This window comes from Arachis ipaensis, chromosome B05 (assembly GCF_000816755.2).
Source record: "Arachis ipaensis cultivar K30076 chromosome B05, Araip1.1, whole genome shotgun sequence".
NCBI classification, from domain to species: Eukaryota; Viridiplantae; Streptophyta; class Magnoliopsida; order Fabales; family Fabaceae; genus Arachis; species Arachis ipaensis.
In genome coordinates this window covers 149,396,631-149,419,067 of record NC_029789.2, presented here as the reverse complement: position 1 = coordinate 149,419,067, position 22,437 = coordinate 149,396,631, and the positions used below count along the sequence as shown (strand labels likewise).

General features: G+C 34.8%; 3 protein-coding genes and 1 long non-coding RNA gene across 6 annotated transcripts; 2 read left to right on the top strand and 2 right to left on the bottom strand.

Annotated features, from left to right (window-relative positions):
- Window positions 2,627-7,535, top strand: LOC110262710. The gene is made up of 2 exons (XR_002347690.1): window positions 2,627-6,862; window positions 7,268-7,535. It is a non-coding gene; the product is annotated as an uncharacterized LOC110262710 (long non-coding RNA).
- On the bottom strand, window positions 8,703-11,217 carry LOC107645031 (protein SENSITIVE TO PROTON RHIZOTOXICITY 1). 3 transcript variants are annotated; one of them, XM_016349038.2, is made up of 2 exons: window positions 11,063-11,217; window positions 8,703-10,443 (listed from the first exon to the last, which is right to left on the bottom strand). In XM_016349038.2, exon 2 carries the CDS (start codon window positions 10,410-10,412, stop codon window positions 8,901-8,903), a length of 1,512 nt encoding a protein of 503 aa, XP_016204524.1. In that variant the 5' UTR covers window positions 10,413-10,443; window positions 11,063-11,217; the 3' UTR covers window positions 8,703-8,900. The 3 variants fall into 3 exon arrangements, with proteins under 3 accessions (XP_016204524.1, XP_016204525.1, XP_020959067.1); XM_016349039.2 differs by having other exon boundaries at window positions 8,703-10,334; window positions 11,063-11,184; XM_021103408.1 differs by lacking the exon at window positions 11,063-11,217 and adding an exon at window positions 10,951-11,037.
- On the top strand, window positions 13,690-15,223 carry LOC107642251 (mediator of RNA polymerase II transcription subunit 21). The gene is made up of 5 exons (XM_016345542.2): window positions 13,690-13,798; window positions 13,829-14,092; window positions 14,170-14,247; window positions 14,383-14,434; window positions 14,848-15,223. The coding sequence occupies exons 2-5, from the start codon at window positions 13,886-13,888 to the stop codon at window positions 14,922-14,924; spliced, it is 414 nt and encodes a 137-aa protein (XP_016201028.1). The 5' UTR covers window positions 13,690-13,798; window positions 13,829-13,885; the 3' UTR covers window positions 14,925-15,223.
- LOC107645030 (LRR receptor-like serine/threonine-protein kinase GSO1) lies at window positions 15,612-19,361 on the bottom strand. Its single transcript, XM_016349037.2, has 2 exons — window positions 16,540-19,361; window positions 15,612-16,227 (listed from the first exon to the last, which is right to left on the bottom strand). Exons 1-2 carry the CDS (start codon window positions 19,115-19,117, stop codon window positions 15,929-15,931), a joined length of 2,877 nt encoding a protein of 958 aa, XP_016204523.1. The 5' UTR covers window positions 19,118-19,361; the 3' UTR covers window positions 15,612-15,928.

The following is a 22,437-nucleotide window of genomic DNA, read 5'->3' as shown; positions in this document are numbered from 1 at the left end:
TGGAAAGGATTCTATTATTTTGCCTTAAAATGTCCTAATTGTCTTTCAGAACATGTATTATATACAAATTCCATAACGAAGTTAGCTGTATTTTTCATTGAGGCTAAAAAACATTACTGAGTTGAAACACATTTTGCCTCCTGAAATTTTCGATCGAATTCAATTTCAACCCCCAAATTTATAGTTACCCAATTAACACCCTCAAATATTAGATTGTGACCCACGTTTGCCCCTGTAGCTATCTCTATTAACGGAGATCTGATATGACACGTTAAGTTGACAGAATGTGTATCCACGTGGCACCTAACTTGCTAGAATGGATATGTGATGAGTGAATGACGTGGCAAAAGTTAAATGAACTCAATTTACAGCCCTCTTTTCCCAATATGTTCGAGACTTTGCCAGAGAAATTGAGTTCATTCAACTTTTGCCACGTCATTCACTCATCACACATCCATTCTAGCAAGCTCGGTGCCACGTGGATACATATTCTGTCAACTTAACGTGTCATATCAGATGTTCGTTAATGGAGATAGCTACAGGGGCAAACATGGGTCACAATCTAATATTTGAGGGTGTTAATTGGGTAACTATAAATTTGGGAGTCGAAATTGAGGCCGGTCAAAAATTTCAGGGGCCAAAATAAGTTTCAACTCGAATATTACTTATAGGAAGTAAACAGTCTAATATAAGGGGATGAGAAATAAAGTGCTATGTTTGGATTTTCATTTGCAACCCAAACAATGGTGTAGAATTTTAAGTTCATTAACAATCCCATGTGATTTACATAGAACTTTTAGTTATACTTACACGAAATAAAGCCTCTTAAGTTTTATTTTTCAAATTAGCCGTGTGATCTAAACTATTGTAATGAACTTGTGACTTTAATACTAATTAATTGGTCAGATAAATAATTTAAACCTACCAGACTACCACTCTACCGGTTCAAGTTTGTTGGGAAAAAGTTTATTTATAAACAATATAATAACACAGTGACAAAGTGATTTATAGTTTCAACCTTAACAGCATCCTAGTTCACACTTCAGGAAAATGAGCATAGTGACCTTGAAATGTCAATTCTGAAATTCAGCATCCTACTTCACACTACCATCAATGGCTTTTTTTTTTCCTGTATGTCTTCTATTTTTTATTGTGATTATACTACATCTCCCATGCAATTGCTATAATGTTATGTATCAAATACTAATAAAGGACAATATGCATGCTTGCTTATTCTGCAAACAAATTAACACTGATCACAATTCAAACCAAAACAGAACAATATATATCTGCTGCAAACTCATTCATGTAATTTAAAAGAATACATAAAAATTTACTTTCGAGTGGCTGTCTGAAACATGCATATATAAAAGGCAACCGTAGTAAACAAATATACGTAGCAGTTGAAGCAACAAGAGAACAACATTGTACCTTAAAAATTAATATTAAAAGAATACATAAAAATTTAAATTTAAAAATTAATATTTAAGAATATATACAAAATTTAAAAATTTTGACAAATTTTTAAATTTTTTTATGTACTTTTATAAGTACTAATTTTTATATTTAAATTGGGAACGTTAGAAAAAATAAAAGTTTGTAAATTTGTGGGAGAAATTAATGGCTTATTTAATTTTGTTAAAAATTAATTGTTTAAATATGAAAAATATTTTATAACGGTTTAATTTAAGTAGGAGAAGACTATGCCATTTGAATTATAACTCATTAGCGTGAGAAGTTTGCACTTATATTTTTTAGGAACTAGTCTAGATCTCGTGAATGACAACGGTATCAATTTGCTTTTAGATTTTTTTATTTAATTTAAATTATATTATACCTAAATTTTACTTATAGCTCGCCCATTTATGAGCTATAACTCGACGTAATACGTTATAAGCTCGTCCATTTATGAGCTATAACTCGGTGCAGTCCGTTATGAGCTCATCCATTCATGAGTCATAACTCGGTCAAATAAATGTTTCCATCATAACCAATGATATAACAGTATACGAGTAAAGATACGTTATTCGTGTTTTTATAAACGACCTTAATACCAAAAGCGTAACGGATGAAAAGCCTACCATATAAAGCAAGGTAAAGTGTTCTTTTCAAATTATTCGAACAAGATAATATACTTACTTAAGTTTCGCAGTGCTTTTGTAGGTACACTCCTCCTCCTCTTCATTGCTCGTACTTTCACACCACCGCACGAAAGAAAAGCTCGGATCCAAGAGTTGGACGTTCAGCCTCTGAGGACATAACTCGGTTGACACCTCTATTTCGCAAGCAAGATCAGTAATAATTTGTATCTTTTTTTATACAAATTTTTAAATTACATCAAATTTTATTTTACTTGTAAATTTATCTAATTTAATTTAAATAATAATGAATAAACTTTCTTAAAAAAATTAATTTTATTAAGTGCTTGTTTGAGTGTCATTATTTTGATAAAAAAAAAGATCTTTTTTCAATAATTTTTTTTTTATTTTTTAGTGTGTTTAGCAAATTTCTAGTAGTAAAAGTAAAAGTACTAGAAAAAAAAATTTTTTTTTGAGAAGTTACAATTTACATCTTTTTTTAAAAGATCTTTTTTCTTTAAAAGAAGATGTTTTTCTTTATTAAGTGCTGAATTAAAGGCCTCAAATTTCTGGAATTCTAGTCTACCTTCTAGTTTGCTAGAATAAAGTTTATCCCAATTGATCCAATGTATCTTCCTTTCGCCACTCCTACTCCCCCAGTAAAATTTTCTTATCATGGCATCTAAGTGTTGGCAAAGTCCTTTGGGTATTTAAAAGCATCCCATAATGTAAGTAGGGATTGATTGTGCAATTGCTTTTATCAGTGTCTCCTTTCCTACTCTTGAGAGATATTTCTCCTTCCATCCCTTGAGCTTCTTCCAAACTCTCTCCTGGATAAAGTCAAAAACTTCCTTCTTGGATCTTCCCACGAAAGTAGGCAAGCCCAAGTACTTCGAATGTTGTTCCACCGCCTTTATCCCTAACCAGTCTTGGATAAGATTTTGTCTGATAGTAGGCACATTTCGACTGAAGAAAATTTTTGACTTATCCAAATTGATTCTTTGGCCTGAAGCTGTCTAGTATTGGATGAGAACTTCCTTAATACCCTGTATGTCTTGATCTGATACTCTGGAGAACAAGATGCTATCATCCGCAAAAAATAGGTGGTTTATCTAGGGAGCTTGTTGGGCAACTCTAATACCTCTGATAATCTCACTATTTTGGACCTTGATTAGGAGTCCTGAGAGTAATTCTGCACACAAAATAAACAGCTAGGGAGATAGTGAATCTCCCTGCCTCAAACCCCGTGTTGGTAGAAACAGCTTACTTGGGATTCCATTAACCAGAATTGAAAAAGTCACCGTCGAGACACATCTTTGATTAAATTCACCCATCTTTATAAGAAACCCATTGATATCATGACCTCTTTCAAGAAGCACCACTCTATTCTATCATATGCCATGGCCATATCTAATTTGATTCCGATGTACCCTTTTTGGTCTGTCACCTTCTTCTTCATGTAATGAAAAATTTCGAACGCTACCAATCCATTGTCAGTGATTATCCTACCATGCACAAAGGCACTTTGAAACTTTCCAACAATATCCGGAAGGATTTGTTTGAGTCTATTTGCAATAGTTTTGGTAACTAATTTAAAAACAACATTACATAAAGAGATGGGCCTAAAGTCTTTGGCATATCTAGGATTTTTTATTTTTGGAATCATACAAATATGTGTCGAATTAATAGGGGAGTGATCAGCTTCATGATTTAGAATATTAAGCACATAATTAGTAATATCATTACCGACAATTCTCCACATTTTTTGGTAAAAGAGCGCCGGCATATCATCAGGTCCTGGTGCTTTGGTTGGGTGCATCTGTTTGAGGGCTTGGGTTACTTCTTCAACAGTGAAAGGCTGATCTAGGAATTCTCTTTTCTCTGCATCAACCCTATTCTTCACTATATTAGCCGTTTGTCTTGCTTCTTTCACACCCTCTGACCTGAAAATGTTATCAAAATACTCCACCATCACCTCTTCAATTTTCTCCTCCTCCTCATGTGTTACTCCGGCTTCATCCTTGATGGCTTTCACCCAATTCCTATTCTTTCTTTGTTAAGCTTTTTGGTGAAAGAATCTAGAGTTTTGGTCTCCATGCCTAAGCCAATTGGTTCGGGATCTTTGAGCCCACCAAGTTTCTTTCTCCTTAAGTGCTTCGTCCAAATTCGCTTTCACCTCTTTGATTTGCAAGATGACTCCTTCTTCCTGTTTTATGGTGTTTAGGTGTTGGAGTTTGTTTTGTAGCTTTCTTATCTTCGTTGGTATGTCTCCAAAGAGCTTATCCCTCCATCTATCTAACTCCTTCCTGCAGCAAGCTATTCTTCCTTGTATGGGTCCTTGCTCCCCTTTCCACACTTCTTCCACGAGTTTTTCACACTCTTCGTTGCTTAGCCAACATTATTCAAATCTGAACCTGTGAAGAATCTTCCTTCTTCGCCTTTTCTCACCCATCATATCAATTAAAATAGGACTATGGTCTGATTTGTATCTGCTGAGGTGTTGGACAATTGTTTTCAAAAAGGTTTGTTTCTATTCTATAGTTGCCAAAGCCCTATCTAACCTTTCTTGGATATTATCTTCTCCTGATTGGCCATTTGTCCATGTAAATGAATGGCCTACAAAGCCAAGATCAAGCAATTTATTAATTTGGACAGCATCTCTGAATCTCTGAACCTGCGAATAAGTAATCGGGTTCCCCCTTGCTTCTCCTCTTGTCCCATGATTTGGTTGAAATCTCCGAACACTATCCATGCCAAATTAGAGTCTCTCCCTAGCGACTTTAAGAGATCCCAGCTAATGTGTTTATTTTCATTCTCCGGCTTCCCATAAAATTCCGTTGCTCTCCACCTTTGCTCATTTTCTACCACTTCCACCTCCATATCTATGTGATTGGTAGATAAAGACCTGACTTCTACCTTGATGGTGCTGTCCCATAAAATTGCTAGGCCTCCAGCTCTTTGTTTACCATCACCCTCACAGTCCGCAGCCATTATATTAGCCATCCCTCCTTTATACCTCATTCTCATCATTTCTATTTTTTTTCTCCTTGTCTCCATAAGGAAAACAAGGTTGGGTCCTTGTTGTTTAATGAGCTTTATCAAAGCTCGGACTGCCCATGGGTTCCCAAGCCCACGACAGTTCCAACTAATCATCTTCATGGCCTTCGGCAGGGCTACTGAGCAGCCTCTGCCGTTAGAAGTATGGGTTCTGCGTTGATTTTTATCATCTTCACCTCAATACTATTAATCTCCATCTCCTCAGACTCTAGTGCCTTCCTCTTTTGTCCTTCAAAATCTGCATTTTCTTTTTCATTTTTTGTTGTTGCTGCCATTTGTCTTGCTTGCCTCTTCCAAGTTTTGTTTCCTTATTTTATTGTCTTCTTTGCTGTCTTTGTGCTGGTGACCTCTTCCAAGAGTGTTGGAATAAACTCTCTTTCTTGCTCCTTAATCTCTTTCTTTTTTGTTTCTTTCCTCTTTGCTTCTTCTTCTATGTTCTCTGTGCTCTCTTTTTGTTCTGCTTTTTCTAGTACGGATTCAGTGGCCATCGTCCGTGGTGTGTTGCTGTTTTGTTTCACTAGTGTTAAAGGAATTTCTTCTGTTCCTTCTTGTTCTATTCTTGCTCTCTGTTCTGGATTGTATTGTAATCGTTCTGCCTCCTTTCCCTTACTGTTAGATGACTCTGGTATATCTATCATTGTTAATCTCTCTAACTTTTCTAGCATTCTTGCGGTAAGCCTTTGCTGGGATATTGTGTTTTTTTTTCCTTTCTTTCTTCCGAGTCTCTGTTTTGTTGATTTTTCACTACTTTCACTATGCTTCCTATCAAATCGGCTTTCAACCAGGACCCAGCTCTTTAGATTTGTTCTCTCCCTTTTCCTTGTCATCTATTGCTTGTTGAAAATTACTTTTCTCATGCCCTATCAGCCCGCAGTAGTAACAGAAGTTTGGCAGCTTTTCGTATTTAAAATCTGTCCAGATCAACCCATCTTCATTGCTGCCAATATTCGTCCCTTTTAGGATGGGTTTGTTTATGTTAAGAGTTACTATGGCTTTTATGAAGCGCACTTGGTCTCTTGTGTTTTCAAAAACATCACACTCTTTAACAACACCCAACGCAGAGGCTATCTTCCTCTTCAGCACTCTATTTAAGTCTGTCTCTTTTTTAAAAAAAAATTAGTAGATTTTTGTCTTTAACTCTACTATTCTCAGACTTTCTGGTTTCTTCCAGATATTCTGCATTCCAGATTGTATCCATGCGCTGTTGATTCTTTTTTTGGTCAGTAATCTTTCTATTAAGCTATTTTTGCACTCTTGTAAGCCTTTTTTCACGTCTTCATTGTTGAACACTACCAAGAATTCTTCATCCTCTTGGTCTTGGGTTGTGTTTTGTGTATCTGGTATGGTGTTTGTGTTTGACATATTGGCTGTGTTTGTTGGAACAGAATCTCACCGATTTTTGCTGCACAATTACAGAAAAGCACGATGTGTACGGATGTTTTGTGCTACACCCCTTCAAACCCTAGGAGAGCATTGAGTTAGGAGGAGAGAGGATAGTCTCTTCTATTCGCTATCTTAATATTCAGCAAATGATTGCAATAAATTAGTCCTATGGTAGAAAACCTGTGTTCACGGTAAATTATGCAATTATATATGTATCCAGGGTATGAGCCCATAGTGGAAACATGAGTTAGGTGCATGGGCTTTCTCTCTTTTTGTCTTGGGTGCATGGGCTTTCTTTAGAGAACGAATACTAATAAATGGGCTCTCTTCAGAGGAAAAACAAGGTACATGGCTTTCCTGGATTCAATCTTCTAACTCTATGGCCCATAAAAAAATGGCCAGAATGTTCTACATCATTTTTTCTCAAAACCCAAAAAGAAAGAAAAACATTTTCCCTTCTATTTTTGTAAATACCAAGCATCGGTCAATGGAGAGTACAAACATACAAATAAAATTTTGTCCGTCGGACTGAAAAATGTCATGGATAATAAAAAAAAATTGTGCAATATTTAGTTTCTTTGTGCTATATCATAAGTAATAAAATTAAAAATCTAAAATAATTTGAATACAGTTAATTTTATCAACTAAATTGTAACATTTTGGTACGTGGAATATGATGATAACATTTTATCAACTAATTTTATCAGTTAATTTGTAACATTTGGTACAAATTTTCATCCATCTTGCAGTCTACGATTCAAATCCTGCCACAGGGTTAATTCGAGAATAAAATTTAGTGTCACTCAGGTCATCGTTGACTTTTGTTTGATTATGAGAGATGCAAATACGGTAGCAGATACTATGGCAAAGATGGCGATGAAGTTATAATTTTCACATGTGGAGCTTCTTTCACCTTGGGAAGAGTTTAAAAGTAGTCTTAAATGGGACTGTCCCTCTATCTAAGCAGTTCCTTGTTTTGTTTGTTTTATTTTTTTTTGTTTAATTTATTTCAGTCACAAAAAAAAAATACTGACTCTATCTACCAAATGAGGGGACATTAATTTTCTATAAGTACAATAATGATTTTTAATTATATATTACATATATTATAGTAATTATGTAGTTTTGGTAAGAAAAATTATTCACGTACAAGTCTTTTCACATACAAGTCATTTATTTATTCTTCTTTTTCTTTCTCCATTCCTCTTCTTTTTCTTCTCCTTCTTCTTCTTTTTCCGTGCCTCCTCTTCTTCTTCGTTTCTGCACGTTCTTCTTCATCTTCTTCTTCTTCGTTTCTTTCTTTTCTTGCATTCTCTTTCTCCTTCTTCATTTACGTGCTTTTTTTTCTGTTTTCTTTCTTCGTTATTCTCGATTTTCATTGTTTTTTGACATCAAATTTTGAAATCGTTTTTGAAGAAGAAGAAGCAGCAGAAGATGAAGATGAGAAAGAGAAAGAGTTCTGCATAAGGTGTACTTCAACAAATTTTGGGTGTATTTCTTAAATCTTTTGGTTGTATTTTCGTAATCCTTTGGGTGTATTTCTGTAATCCTTTGGGTGTATCTTTATAATCGTTTGGGTGAATTCCTGTAACCGTTTGAGTGTATTTATGTAATTGTTTGGGTGTATTTCTGTAATCATTTGGGTGTATTTCTGAAGTTCCATTATCTTCAAAACGATTACAAAGCTTGATTTCAGAAACCATAAAAATCGAAAAAAAAAACGAAGCAAGAATACCATTGATAAACACAGATAAAACAACGAATGAAAAGACAAAGAGAGAACGCACAAAGGAGATCAAATTTGACAAGAAACTCGTTTTTATGGAAGAAGAAGAAGAAGAAGAAGGAAGAGGAGGAGAAGAAGAAAGAGAAGAAGAAGAAAGAGGAGGAGCACGCCATAGAAATTGTATATGGGTCAGCATATTTTTTGTTAAGTTTCTCCCAACTTGTATGATGACTTGTAAACCAAATGACTTGTATGTGTAGCACTCCTCGTTTTGGTAATCAAATTCAAATGAGTCGATTCAGGTCGAATGTCTTGTGATTTTATTTTACTTTTTTAAACACCAATCTTAGTTATTTGTTTTTAAGGTACATATCACAGATCTATTGTTATTAATCACAAATCAATTCATGGTAGAGACATTTCTTTATCCTCCAAATTTCTCATTACAAAAATTGAGCTTTTCATTGCTTCGAAAAGGATCTTGCTGCTAATGAAATTCTTTATGTTTTGTAACAAAGGAAAGGATCTTCACAAAAATCTTTGTCAACAAAATGCAAGAACAAAGATAATTAAAGCTATTTCACAAGTAAATTTTATTCCTATCACAATGAAGAACAAAAGAGAGATATTAACTAAACCAACAATAGTACAAATAGTCAAACGACATCATCAGAGCTTGATACTTCTCCAGATTTGAAAGATCCAGGGATGAGAAAAGAGAAAGAACCTTCCGAGCCATCATCAAATTGAGGTTCAGTGAATTCATTAAAGCCACCAAAGTTAGCTTCAAAGTTCAATGGAGAGAAACAAGTAATAGGATCATCAATGTTTCCTTTTACATCCATGACATTTTGAACTCCATTTTCAGTTGAAGGATTTAATCCAGAACTGAAGCTCATAACTTCTGCTTTGCTATTATCTTGGTCTGGAAGGCCTGTTGTTCTTTTATAATTGTCTTCCATGGGAATGGCTGGTGTATGGCCTTGGAAAAGAGCAATATGTCCAAAAAGCTTGTCCTTCCTTGAAAATGTTGTGCCACATGAACAAAGCCATTTATCCTTGCCACAGTGCTTTTCATGAGTTTTAAGATCCGCCATGACTGAAAACTTCTTTATGTGGCATCTGCTGCAAGTGTAATTCTTGTCACAGTGTGTTCTTTTGTAATGATTTTTGACACACAAAATTGTCTTCAGAGGTTGAAATTTTTTGTGATCCTTGTTACGCTTGCAGCCAGCATAGGGGCAAGAATACCTCTTGATAAGCTTAGGTTGTGACTCAGATTCTTTATGAGGTTTTGCAAGAGCAGCTGCGGTTTTGTACTCATCACCATGGCCTCGCATGTGCATTCGGAGATTTGCATCTCTCTTGAATCCCTTCCCACAAATTGTACAGAAATGTGTATGTGGGGCAAGGATTTCTTCTTTTTCTAATTGTAAAATCTCATAGGAACCAGGCAGGAGGTTCTCTCCATCATCAGCATCTTCCTCATCCCTCAATTCATGTTCTTCCACATTGTACTTTTGCTCCAGATCACAATTATTTGGTAGATCATTCTTCAGTGAGCTCTCAGATAATTTATCTGCCCCACTATTTTGTGGTTGAACACTACTTTGGCCTGAGCCGGACGCAAAAGGAACCGTAATCCCCTGAAGCTGGCAAAGCTGTTGAACCAATGGACTGGTATTTGTAAGGGTATGTCTGGCAGAAGGGAGAAGACTACCTGCAGAAGAGATCAACTGAACAATAATTGATGTAAGATCAGCAGTAATGAGCTGTTGTTCCTGAGTTAACAGTTCATTAGGCTGTCCGAAAGTTTGGCCCTTTTTACTAACAATCAAGCACACTAACTCCTGAAGTTGATGAACCTTTTTTTCCAAGAAGGAAAGATTATTTAACATCACACTGGCATCCCAATTTTGGAGTATACTGGTTTGAGATGAGTCACTTGGTGGACAGTTTTCTTGATCAGCAATCTTAATGACATTCTTGGAAAGTAGAGACTGCATTTGAGAGGGTTGGTTAAAATCTTTGAAAGGTGCTTCTACCCTTTTCCCATAATCTGAAATTGAAGGATCAGGGGACAAGTTTATCTGCAATCCATTTCCACAATTAGTTAAGGAAGACAGCTCTGTCCAGGTGTTAGTACAAAGGCTTTCTTTCCTATCCATTTTAAACTATATATCTCTGTAATCAAGATCCCTGTAAACAAAATGTAAAGGAAGTGATGAGGTAGTGCATCAATTATTTTAGATTAAGTAGCAAAGATCCAACCAGAAGCTACAAGCTTATCTCTAAGGTAAAGTGAGGGATGACTAAAAGGGAAGATCAATAAAAAAAGAGTTAGAAATAGAATGATCTCCATTATCCAGTCCTAAGAAATTTACTATTCCACATAAATGTCCATAAGATTACAAAACTTGCATACCAATTGAAAATTGAAAGAACTAGCAGTAATCAGTTCAGAGAAAGGAAAGTACTAGTAGTATTAATGACTAAATCCCATGATCCATATAACAAAATATTTCGTAAAATGCCAAAGATCACCCTTCTTCAATTCTAGTGATCAACAAGTACCCAATATTTTTATACGGTAAAAGTGGATTCAGATAAACACAAAATCAGATTTTTCTCCAAGAAACAAAATCTCGATTCAGAGAGAACCCATTAAAGTAAACATAGGAAAAAAAATCAATAAAGGTACTTAACCAACAAAAGAAAGAAGGCATGCTTCTGAACAAGCTTAGAACATGGAAAATAGCAGCAGAAATCCATAGAAAAAATAAAAAATAAAAATCAGGCTAAGGATGAAAGCACTTACAGGTTCAAAACTCGATGGATGCTCTAAGTTCTAAGCTGAAAGTTCCATTTTTTATTTTACTATTTTAGAGAGAGAACCAGTTAAAGATAAACAAATAAATAAAACTATAAAAGAGAGCAAAAACAAAATTAAGAGGAAAAAAAGATGGTAAACAAAAAACAAAGTTTGCATTTAGTCAAACCCCCAATTATGACCCTTTATTTGTGGGTCAACTTATCCATCATCAATCACAACCGTTTATGGCTTGGTCAAACATATTTTAATAATTTTATTAAACAAATATAAAACGAATTTATCTAAGAAAGAAAAATATCTTTAAAGGCCAATGTGAATATATCCTAAAAGATCCATTGCTTTGTTTGTCCCATACAATTTGGATGATTTTCTTACATTTTCACCGAAAGAGCAGAGATTCTTCTGCACGTTTTTTCTATATTTCCTTTTAATTAGTTCATCTACTTATATTTAATGGAAAGGACAATCAGAAATCAAGTGGGTTTACCTTTGTCCATTATTAAGGTTTACTTTAATTTTATCTTAATCTTTTTTTTAAGAGTTAGAAAAATGAATACATGTTAAATTATTTATTAAATTTGCAATTAGAAAGCCAAATATTTCTTGGTATTCTTACTTTAAAGGACTTTTAAGTTATTCCGGATTGTCCCCTCCTCTAACCATAGTCTCCCATGCATAACTATTATATTTTAAGCTTATATGATTGGCTATTCATATTCCTTTATATATAAATAAAAAAAAAAAAGTAGACTGAAAAGAGAAAGTATAGGAAGCCAATGAAATATTTGTATAATGTGTACAATGGAAGTTTAAGGATGTCTGATTCAGTATTAGAGATATAATCATTAGTGTTATCTTTTCCCATCAGCCGAAACTTTTGGGATGAGTGGTATCATGACATGGTGTTAGAGCTTTAGATCTAAAAGGTCAAGAGTTCGAGTAGCAGGACTCACCTGAAAAACATGTAATACCCACTGAAAATTGAAATGTCTCGATTCTTCAATGAATCATGTTTACTGTTTAGTGTTGTCTAAATAATAGCCTCAAATTATTCCCTATTACTTGAATATTGTTCATTGATATGGTGGTAATGGATCAATCTTGTGCAAGACAATGTGACTCAATCTTTCTCTACTGAAGTTTAGCTGGCCCTTTGCTAACTTAACACAGCTTTGATCTCATTTACATAGATTTGAGTCCCTCTAACTATGCAACATAAAATTTTTGGCATGCTAATTCTTCTGCAAAACATAGGTGTCACGTTAAATTATTAATAAAATTTTATATATGTCTCAGTAAGTTTATTATGTTATATCTACTAGCGCGAAAGTGAATAGTATTACTATTAATACTACCATAAACCAACTCTTTGGCCCAGAGTAAGGAAAAATATGAATCTGAAGGTAGATATTCTGAAGCACATACCTGTAAAGATTCAACCATTGAGTCAGTCATTGAGTCACTCTTTATTTCTTTCCAAATATTTTAAAAAGGTGGATAGTGCAATTTTATCATTGTTAGTGTTTCTGTCAACTAACCACTCTTCCAAAAGTTGAACATTTACATCTCTGTCACAAAACGTGATCTTTGGTTGTCAAAAAGGATGAAAGTGAGGATGTTTGAAGATGGGAGGAGAGGACGCATTTGCATGAATCATCCTTAATATTCAAACCAAGAAAGCAACATTCCTATGTGAACAAAAGATTTAGAAGGAAACAGCAGTGGCACCTTTTCAAGGCAAGAACTTGATAGTTTTCGGCGGAAGTAATCGGCATACTTTGTAAGGGCATATGGTTTGCCCACAGTCCTTATTCCAACGATCCATGCTTCTTAACAAGTTTTACAGCAGTCTTTCGACCAAAACTAGGGACCATGTGTTGGATACAAGGAACACCATCTACTTCATCACCTACAATACATCCTACAAAGCGAGAGCACACATTAATAACAATATTACACATAATGACAGTAAGATTTATCACCAGTTACAAGAACTTCACATATTGTCAATGAATATATATGTCAAACATATCAAACGATGGCTAGGTGTATGTTTTTCATAATCGATCCAATCCAATCCAAACTGCACAATGTACTACAATATTATTATTTTATTATTATATTTACAATTATACTTATAACATGTTCAATTTGTTATACATTTTTATATTATTCAGTATTATTATTATTTAATAAATATTTTATGTTCAAAATGTTATTTATTTATTTATTTATTTTAACTAACCTATAATTTTATTTCTATTGTTATATTATCGTTAGCTTTTAAAAATATTGTTGAGACTTGTTATGTTATTGTTGATTATTTAAAATTTGATGTTAAAACTTGTTATATGTATTTAATTTTTCTGATTTACAAAACCGCAAATTCAATCCAATCCAAACCGCTTGAAATTGGATCGGATCGGATCGGATTTTTTTTTTAAAGTCATCCAATTCAAACCGCACCGCAAACAAAATTAGTGTTCGGATCGAATGAGTTTTTGACTCAAAACCGATCCAAATCGCACCGCGAACACCCCTAATGTGTAGTCGTTGAAAAAACCGTTTCGGAAATTTTTTTTTTCAAAACCCCACTCTTAAACGACGTAGCTACCCACCCCAATACCCCATTCTCATCTCTCTCTCTCACTCACTCTCAGCTCACCTTGGTTCACCGCCACCACACTCTCGCCGGATCCTCCGCCAGTGAGTGCTCGAGCTGTGTGTGGTTGTTGCTGCCTGCACTGCAGCGTGCGTGGTTGTCTCTGCTCGATTCTGCCAGGTCTTAAATTTTGCTCTTCGGCTCTAATGGATATAATTTCCCAATTACAAGAACAAGTTAATTTAATTGCACATCTTGCCTTCAATACCATTGGGACCTTGCAAAGGGATGCTCCTCCTAACCGGCTCTCCCCACATTACCCTGAACCACCTCCAAATCCTACGGAGGATGGCTCAAACTTTTCTGAACAGCCCAAGCTGATGAGTGCTGGTTTGGTGAAGGCTGCTAAACAGGTATGCACCATTTTAGCTAAAGCACAGGCTTCCTTACTTCTTGTTTTCTTGAAACGTTTTTGCTATCTTTTCTGCAGTTTGATGCATTAGTTGCGGCACTTCCAATATCTGAGGGAGGTGAAGAAGCACAGATTAAAAGAATTGCTGACCTACAGGTGTTGACCTAACTACTTTTTAATTTTATTTTAGGGTTTTTGCTGTGCTTAATAATGTAAAGCCTCATCTGAAGAGGGAATTAGTTGTTAGTTGTTACATTGGGATTCTGCTTATATTTGTACTTCACATTACAGGCTGAGAATGATGCTATAGGCCAAGAACTACAGAAGCAACTCGAAGCTGCAGGTTATCTCCAATTTCAGTCCTTTCATCCAAGTTTTCTGCTTAATTTCTATTCAGATCGTACTAAGATGTAAATTTATGTTGATTACTAAGATATGATTAGGAGAGATATCTCTAGCTAGTATAGTTGTTATCTAGCGGCCTTATTGAACAGCAACATTTTGGTCATACTCATATTTAGAAAAACTGTTTAATCTTTAATAGAAGTATCTAATAAGATGTTTTGAATGGTTATCCATGTGTGTAATTTATATAACATAAGATTCTCCAAGTGCAATGATTTTGAATAATGAACTGGTTTCAAGCTACTTTAGCATTTCTTTTTCTTGTTCTTTTGTTTATTAGGGTAAACTCACATTGCTCTATAATTTGATCAAGGTTGTTAGCTAACATTCTTGCCTGCTTCTTGATTTCAGAGAAGGAATTAAATCAAGTTCAGGATTTGTTTAAACGAGCGTCAGATAACTGTTTGAATTTGAAGAAACCTGAATGAAGAAACTGGAATGGTTCCATTGGCAGGGGATATTGGCACTATGGTAGCCACAACTTTATCTCCAGTTTGACATGAATCATGATCTGCAGTATAATTTTTTGGAAGCCTTTGTTAGGTTATTAGATTCTTCACCTGGACGAGGCTGTTGTAGCCACTCTATCAAATTGACATTTAATTATGTTGTGTTAGAACTTAGAAGTTGGTAATGTTAATATTATTATAGGAATTTGTTATCAGACATGTTCCAAAATTATACCAATGTCCCCTAAGTAAGTTGGTAAAATAGTTGAATTAACTGACTAATCAAGATTGACAGCTAACAATTCTCTCTAACAACCAGATTTGTGGAGTTGCTTACTTCTACTACACGAGACACTTAAAAGTTTTGCTTAACAAAAATGTAGTATGGAATTGTTCTACATTTTTCTTAATTGGAAATTAAATACAAACACCTTGTCAATAAATTTTTCCCAAACACACATTTATTATCACAGGAAAATATTTCTAATTGTTTAACATTTTTCTATCAAAAATCTTAACATTAAGTCCTTTTTTGTGAAGTCTTACACAGTTATACCAAATTACTATTATGATATAAATATATATTTAACGATCATTTTCGTTTTCTTTGAAAAATGCAAGGCAGGCAAAAACATCCAATATGACATTGAATAATTTGGAGCTTCAGCAAAACACTGTAATAGAAAATAACATTGCTATTATAGTATTATTATGTATATAAAATCCTTGATAAAGTTTAGATCCTTCTTAAAATTTTCCTCTAAAATTGGAGGATCTAGAATCCAACACCTTGAACTAAATGACATCAACACTTGTATGTATGATCTAATATGATTTCACTGTACAAAAATAGCATAATAAGCAAAATCTGTGCTATCAGATATTCTCTTTCATCTGTAAATTCTATGCTAGAAAAGAAAAGTTCCTACTTAGAAGATTTATTTCATTGCAACCTTGCATAACAAATACTATGATGACTTCATCTATCTAGCATTAAGAAGCATTCTTAGCACACTCTTCATCTTTGGTCTTGTTTCTGGGGATGTACTAACACAAACAAGAGCAATCTGCAGAATTGCTAGCATCTGGTTTCTCACAGCTTGAGATGTTTTGCTAACATTGGAATCAAGAATGTAATCTTTGTTCATTGAATTATGCAAAACCCACTTCACCAATTCGGTTCCCTCTGTCACCGCAGGCTTTCCAGTCAGCAGTTCAAGCAGGATGACCCCAAAGCTATATACATTCCCAGCCACTGTTACTGTCATTGTATATGCATACTCTGCCAATCAACCAACCAACAAACAAAGCAAGTTAAGGTACATGCATGAGTTGAATGCACTTTCAAGGTCCTGTGCACATCTAGTATTTGGTGAATTTACTCAAATTCTCTTTGTAATTTGAATTAGGCAGAAGCAGTTGAGTAAATAAGATCATGACTAATACTATGTGAATATTGGTTAAGGAATAACTTTGCTAATAAGTAGCACTCAAAATTAGAGGTTGATCCAAAATTTGACATTCTCCTACATTATATAGTATTATTCTAACTAATGAAAAACTAATTGGAATCAAAAGTAGGAGAGTTTCTTACCTGGAGGAACATAGCCAACAGAACCAGCAAGAGCAGAAAAATTTCCTGTACTTTTGGAAGGATCAATGACCTTGTAGTGTTCAATATCTCCAACCAGAGGCTCCTTGAGGGACTTGAGCATAATACTTTTACTTGACAGATCAAGAAGTAGTAATGGACTTGAGGTGATGCCATGAAGAAAAGAGAGACCTTGAGCCACACCAACTGCTATACTATATCTGCTAGCCCAATCCAAAGAGTTTCCCATGCTTCCATGATGAAGAACATCAAAGAGGGAACCATTTGAGACAAACTCATATAATGTGTAAGCTGCATCACTGGACAAAACATAGGCTAAAGGAGTCATGACATTTGAATTGTTCAATTTCGCCAAGGCCTCCATCTCTTTCCCAATTCTAACATGGCTGCTCGCTGGCAATGCCCTTTCAGTTGAATTCATCTTCTTGACAAAATAGATTGATCCAGATGGCATGATGGCCTTGTAATAAGTTGAAAACCTGGTCTTCAAAGTAACATTGGATGTTTCAGCAACAGCTTCCATGGCCTTGGAGAAGTCAATGTTTGATCTGTGGAGACCATTAAGAGTTAACAAATGACTTTGGACAACCTGAGGAAGGCGATGATCTTCGCCTGAATGTATATTCTCATCGTTAACCTTCGAATAGTGTCGTGACACAAGCACAAGCAGCAGAGTGACAAGGCCAACAAGAAACACGGCTGCTGCAATTGCAACAAGGATTGCCACAACAACAGATGATCCCTTCTTTCTAGATCCCGGGTAATAGCTTGGTGTTGGGTTGTCCGATGCAGGAGGCAGTACTAAACTGGTTCCATTGTATTCAACCTGAACAAAATGGGTAAATTTTGGAAGAACACCAGAAAGCTGATTGTTGTTAGTAAGTAACAACTCTGTCAAAGATTTCATTCCGGCTAGATCATCAGGAACTCCACCAGAAAATTTGTTATACGAGAGATCCAATATTTCCAGGTTATCCAAACTACTCAAACTGCTGGGAATTGATCCACTAAAGTTGTTGTTACTAAGATTCACGGCAACCTGTAGAGACATTGGCATACTTGGGATAGCACCACTTAGTTGGTTTCCACCTAGTTGAAGATCCAGAAGGCTTGTTGAGATGCCAATGGATGGAGGTATGGAACCACTCAGGTTGTTCATTTGCAAGTTCAGGAACTTAAGGTTGCTCAAGCTTGATATCTGGGATGGAATCGATCCGGTCAAAGAGTTCTGGCTCAAATTCAGTGTTAACAACTTTTGTAGTTGGCCAATTTGAAATGGAGTTGTGATTGTGCCATAAAACTTGTTCATTTGAAGTTTTAAGACTTGAAGATTGCTAAGATTTCCAAGCTCTGGTGGCAATGTCCCACTCAAATGATTCTGAGACAAATCCAGCAATGCCAGGTTGAGGCAAGAACCCAATATAGCTGGAATTGCTCCTGTCAGTGCATTACTTTCCAGTTCCAAGTATGTCAAATTCTGAGCTTTTGCAAAAGCATCTGAGGGAATGTCTCCCTTCAGCAAATTGTTCCCTAATCTCAACCTGATCATGCTAGGAGAAATACTTGTGAGTAACAATGTTCCACTCAAAGTATTATTGGACAAATCCACAACCTCCATTTTTGGTGAAGATAAAATGTTTTTTGGAATGGGACCAGACAAACTATTGCCACTAAGATCCAAACTGATAAGATTATTTGAAATGTCAGAAGGTAAAGAACCACTGAAACGGTTCAGGTTTGCAGCAAATCTTACAAGGGTTGTGATGTTCAGGATTGAGATTGGAATTGGACCACTGAGGTTATTAGATGAAAGAATCAAAGTTTGCAACTTAGATAGCTGTACAATATGGGTAGGAATTGCACCTGAAAGAGTATTTCCCCCGAGATCAATCAAAGTCAAGTTTTCATAACTAAACAGTTCTTCAGGGATTTCTCCTTGAAATTGGTTGTTAGAGAGCACAAGTTGCTCCAGAACCATGGACTTGCCCAATTTGGTGGGAAGAGTACCATTGAAGTTGTTGTGAGTAAGGTTCAAACTCTTGAGCCTAATCATTTCATCTAACTGAATATCAATACTACTTCCCAATACATTGAAAGACATGTCTAGATATTCAAGTGCATCAAAACCAAGGAAAGTAGGTAAAGAACCTGATAAAAAGTTTCTACTGAAATTCAGCAGCTTTAAGTACTTTATCCTTCCACATTCAGTAATGAACTCTGCAGGGATTGAGGTGAGACTGTTGTTGGATACATCAAGATGCTGCAGGGTTTCAAGTTGGCAAAGAACAGGAAGGAAGCCACTGGAAGAGAGAGAGTTCCCAGATAGAGAAATCATGATGACATGGGATTTGGTAGAGTCACAAGTGACTCCATTCCATGAACATGGATTTGAATGATTGCCACTATTCCATGGAGCAGAGGTACCAAGTAGCTTGGAGAGATTGGCCATGGTGCTAGTTTGGTTTTGAGACAGCTGAGACATCACCATGATGGGGCAGTAGCAGCAACAGAGAAGAAAAACACAAAGGAAAGAGGTGTACATGTACTCATACCTGGCCATGTTTTATTGGAGTGTGTGTGTGATATTTTATTGTGGATTCAAGTGAACATGGATAACTGAGAATATGTGTAAGATAGTGTATTGCATATATTAATAAAATGGGTGTGTTTTAATTTAGTTATTGAGTTTGAAGGTGTGGAAGGTGGAAGGAAAAGCGTGCAAGCGTATGTATTGGGACTTGGGATTTGCAGTGGAGTTGACTCACATTGCCGGGTCTCTCACTCACTCATCTCTGTGACATGCACTGCAATTACACACACAATGTTCAAAGTTCAAACACATTGACCTTGACCAACACTTTTTTATTTAAAATAATATGTATGTTCATACTTCATCATGTTTATTTAAAATCATTTTGATAGTAATACACATTTAGCTAAATAAACTGAAGGGTAAAGTATTAAATTGGTCTTATATATTTGGGCATAATTCTGTTTTGATTCTTAAAATTTAAAGTGTTCTATTTAAATTTAAAAATGTTTTATTTAATATCAATTTAGTTCCACAGTGAAGTTAAAGTTAAATAATTAACGAAATGTCCTACATAATAACAATACAAGAACAAAATCGATAATATGGAGAACATGTATAAGCTCCAGAGGCACAAAATTAACCGTTAATGCATTAATATATTTATTTATTTTTTTTCTTATAATATAAATAAAATATTTTCTATAGAACTAAAGAGAATGATAAATAAATGTATTGATGAATCAACAGTTGATTTTGTGCATCTGGAGCTTGTACTTATTCTCCAGATTATCGATTTTGTTCTTTTACTGTTATTATGTAGGACATTCCGTTAATTATTTAAGTTTGACCTCATTGTGGGACTAAATTGATGCTAAATAAAATTTTTTTAGATTCAAATAAGACACTTTAAACCTTAAGAACTAAAACAGAATTATGTCCAAACATAAAAACCAATGCCTAATTTACTAAAAAAGATAAAAAAATAATATTTAATAAACTTTTAAATATTTTAATTTTATTTTATATATTTTATTTTTTACTTATAAAAATAAGTTAGACAATTTAGACACCACAATAAAAGACACTATAAAATCCACCAAATTTCAATTAGTATGATGAAGTTCAGAGGAGTTTGACTAAGGAGAGTGGCATGATGATGGGATTGGATGTTTTGGAATTAGAAAAGTGAAAAAGTGGAAAATGTGTTGTAGTTGTTGCAGAACTGAATGCTGCTGATTTATTCAAAGACGCGTATCTGCAACTTAAACTACACGGAATGCGAGGACTCGCAACTCACAAAGTCCTTCTACTCAAGACCAATCTTGCAAAATTTCATAATTTAATAACTATACACAATTAAAATTTGAAAAGAAGGTAATTGTTCAATAACTTAACCAATAATTATTAGATGATTAGTAATATATTTCTCATCCTTTACTACATTTTAAATTCACAAATATAAAATAATTTTCGATTAGATCGACATATAAATAATTTTTTATGTGTCTTTTGATAAATAAATTGATTTGATGTTTCAGTTAAGATATCCAAGAGGGAAAAAGCATACAAAATAAAAATTATCATGATCGATCTATAATATATAATTTTATAAATTTTGGGATGAAAATCAAATTTATTTCTGACTTTTTTGTTATTAAAATCATATTTAACGCTCACAAACATTTTAAAATCATCCTCCCCTCCATTAACGAATTTTTTCAAATATTTTTACCCTTTAGATTGTTACCAGTAGTTTGATGCCTTTAGTGAATAAAAAATTAAGTTTTTTTTTTTTATAACTGATTGGAGAGATAGAGATTAAATCAAAATCTCACCACCAACCAAAATAATAGAACGCCTGTTAGGATTCCAGAGGTTGCAGTGCAGTCATGGCTTTGGAGAGCTCAAGGTCGTCACGGAGTCGTTCGTCTGCGCAGAAGATGGAGCTTCTTTGTGGACATGGTGAGAGACCTGTACTGCGAATTTCGGGAACGAAAAACAACCCTGATCAACGATTTTGGGGCTGCGTCTACTATGATGTGCGTTTTTGGATTTTTGTTCTTGATTGATTGTATGTTTTGTTTATGGAGACTGACTATGGTGGGATCCGGTAGATTAAAGAAGAGTGTCAGTTTTTCCGTTGGGCATACCCAGAAGCTGAAATTGAAGATCCGCAGGTTGCGAGGTTGAAGAGGAAAGTTGCAGCCTTAAAAGCAAAAGTGAGGGACTTTGAGTGAAAGTTGAAGGTTGCTGCAGTGTTTGGCATGGTTGGTTATTTTTTTTCTGGTTGCAGATTTTGTTGAATCAATAGCAGGGGCTACCTTATGTAATGCCTCTAAAAATGGTTTGATGAAATCAGGGGAGAAAATAGGAAGCTTTTAGTTAGGATGTATTTAGACTTTAATGAAATTGTGTTATTACCTGAGCATTTTTGTTTGAATGAAATTGAGTTTTGTAACTTGACATGTATTCTGTTAATGAAAATCTATTGTTGTGGTTGGACAGAGTTTGTGTTAATGAGTTTGGTTTTTGTAGATTGGTCAAAAATTATGTAAGTGAAATTGTGTATCTGTAATTTGACAAGAAATTGACAATGAAACTGGATATGGTAATCTGGAATTGTTACTTAAGAATTGTGTCAACGAAATTGGTATACCATAACTTGCTTTAATAATGTATAATATGCAATATGCAATATGAATTAACATCAAAGAGCACTACAAGCACATTTATTAAAACACAACTATGTCAAATTCATTAATAAGCATATCTAAACAACAACAAAAGATGAAAACTTCAGTCACCATCAAATTCATTAGTTGATAGTTGGACCCAGAACAAAATATTATCTAGTTAAAGAAAAATAACAACAAAAGATGAAAACTTCAGTCACCACAAATCTAGAGCAACTCTATTGCTATCTAAACAACAATAAACATAAACAGTATGTAATAAGTTTCAGCCAAAATAAAGTCTCACAAACATAGAGTATAATCAACTCAGCACTACATTAACATAACAACATCTTAAATGATCTCAAATTTTTAAAGTTTTCCCCAAGTTCTTGGAGGAAGTTTTGCCATCAACCTCAAGTTTCTTGGAGACACATGTAGTGCAATGTTGTGATTGATGGAGACATTCTTGACTGGTTGGCTTGAGTTAGATGCATCCTTCTCGTTAGGCACTAGTGGTGATTGTGTTGAGTTTCTAAAGGGCTTTATCTTGAGCTTACGGTGGAGAGTAGCTACTGTTGGTGTGTTAGGCCTAGATGATGGTGATGTGGGCTTGGACTTGGGTTGGGATGACTTAGACCTGGTTGTGGGTGATGTGCTGGTGGATGGTTGGAG

Bases quoted from the DNA above. Each gene is read 5' to 3' on its own strand.
- LOC107645031 (XM_016349038.2), bottom strand. From the start codon at position 10,412: ATGGATAGGAAAGAAAGCCTTTGTACTAACACCTGGACAGAGCTGTCT.
- LOC107642251 (XM_016345542.2), top strand. From the start codon at position 13,886: ATGGATATAATTTCCCAATTACAAGAACAAGTTAATTTAATTGCACAT. The intron at 14,093-14,169 runs GTATGCACCATT...TCTTTTCTGCAG, and splicing joins TGGTGAAGGCTGCTAAACAG to TTTGATGCATTAGTTGCGGC. The intron at 14,435-14,847 runs GTTATCTCCAAT...TCTTGATTTCAG, and splicing joins GAAGCAACTCGAAGCTGCAG to AGAAGGAATTAAATCAAGTT.
- LOC107645030 (XM_016349037.2), bottom strand. From the start codon at position 19,117: ATGGCCAGGTATGAGTACATGTACACCTCTTTCCTTTGTGTTTTTCTT. The intron at 16,228-16,539 runs GTAAGAAACTCT...GTTGATTGGCAG, and splicing joins TGTTGGCTATGTTCCTCCAG to AGTATGCATATACAATGACA.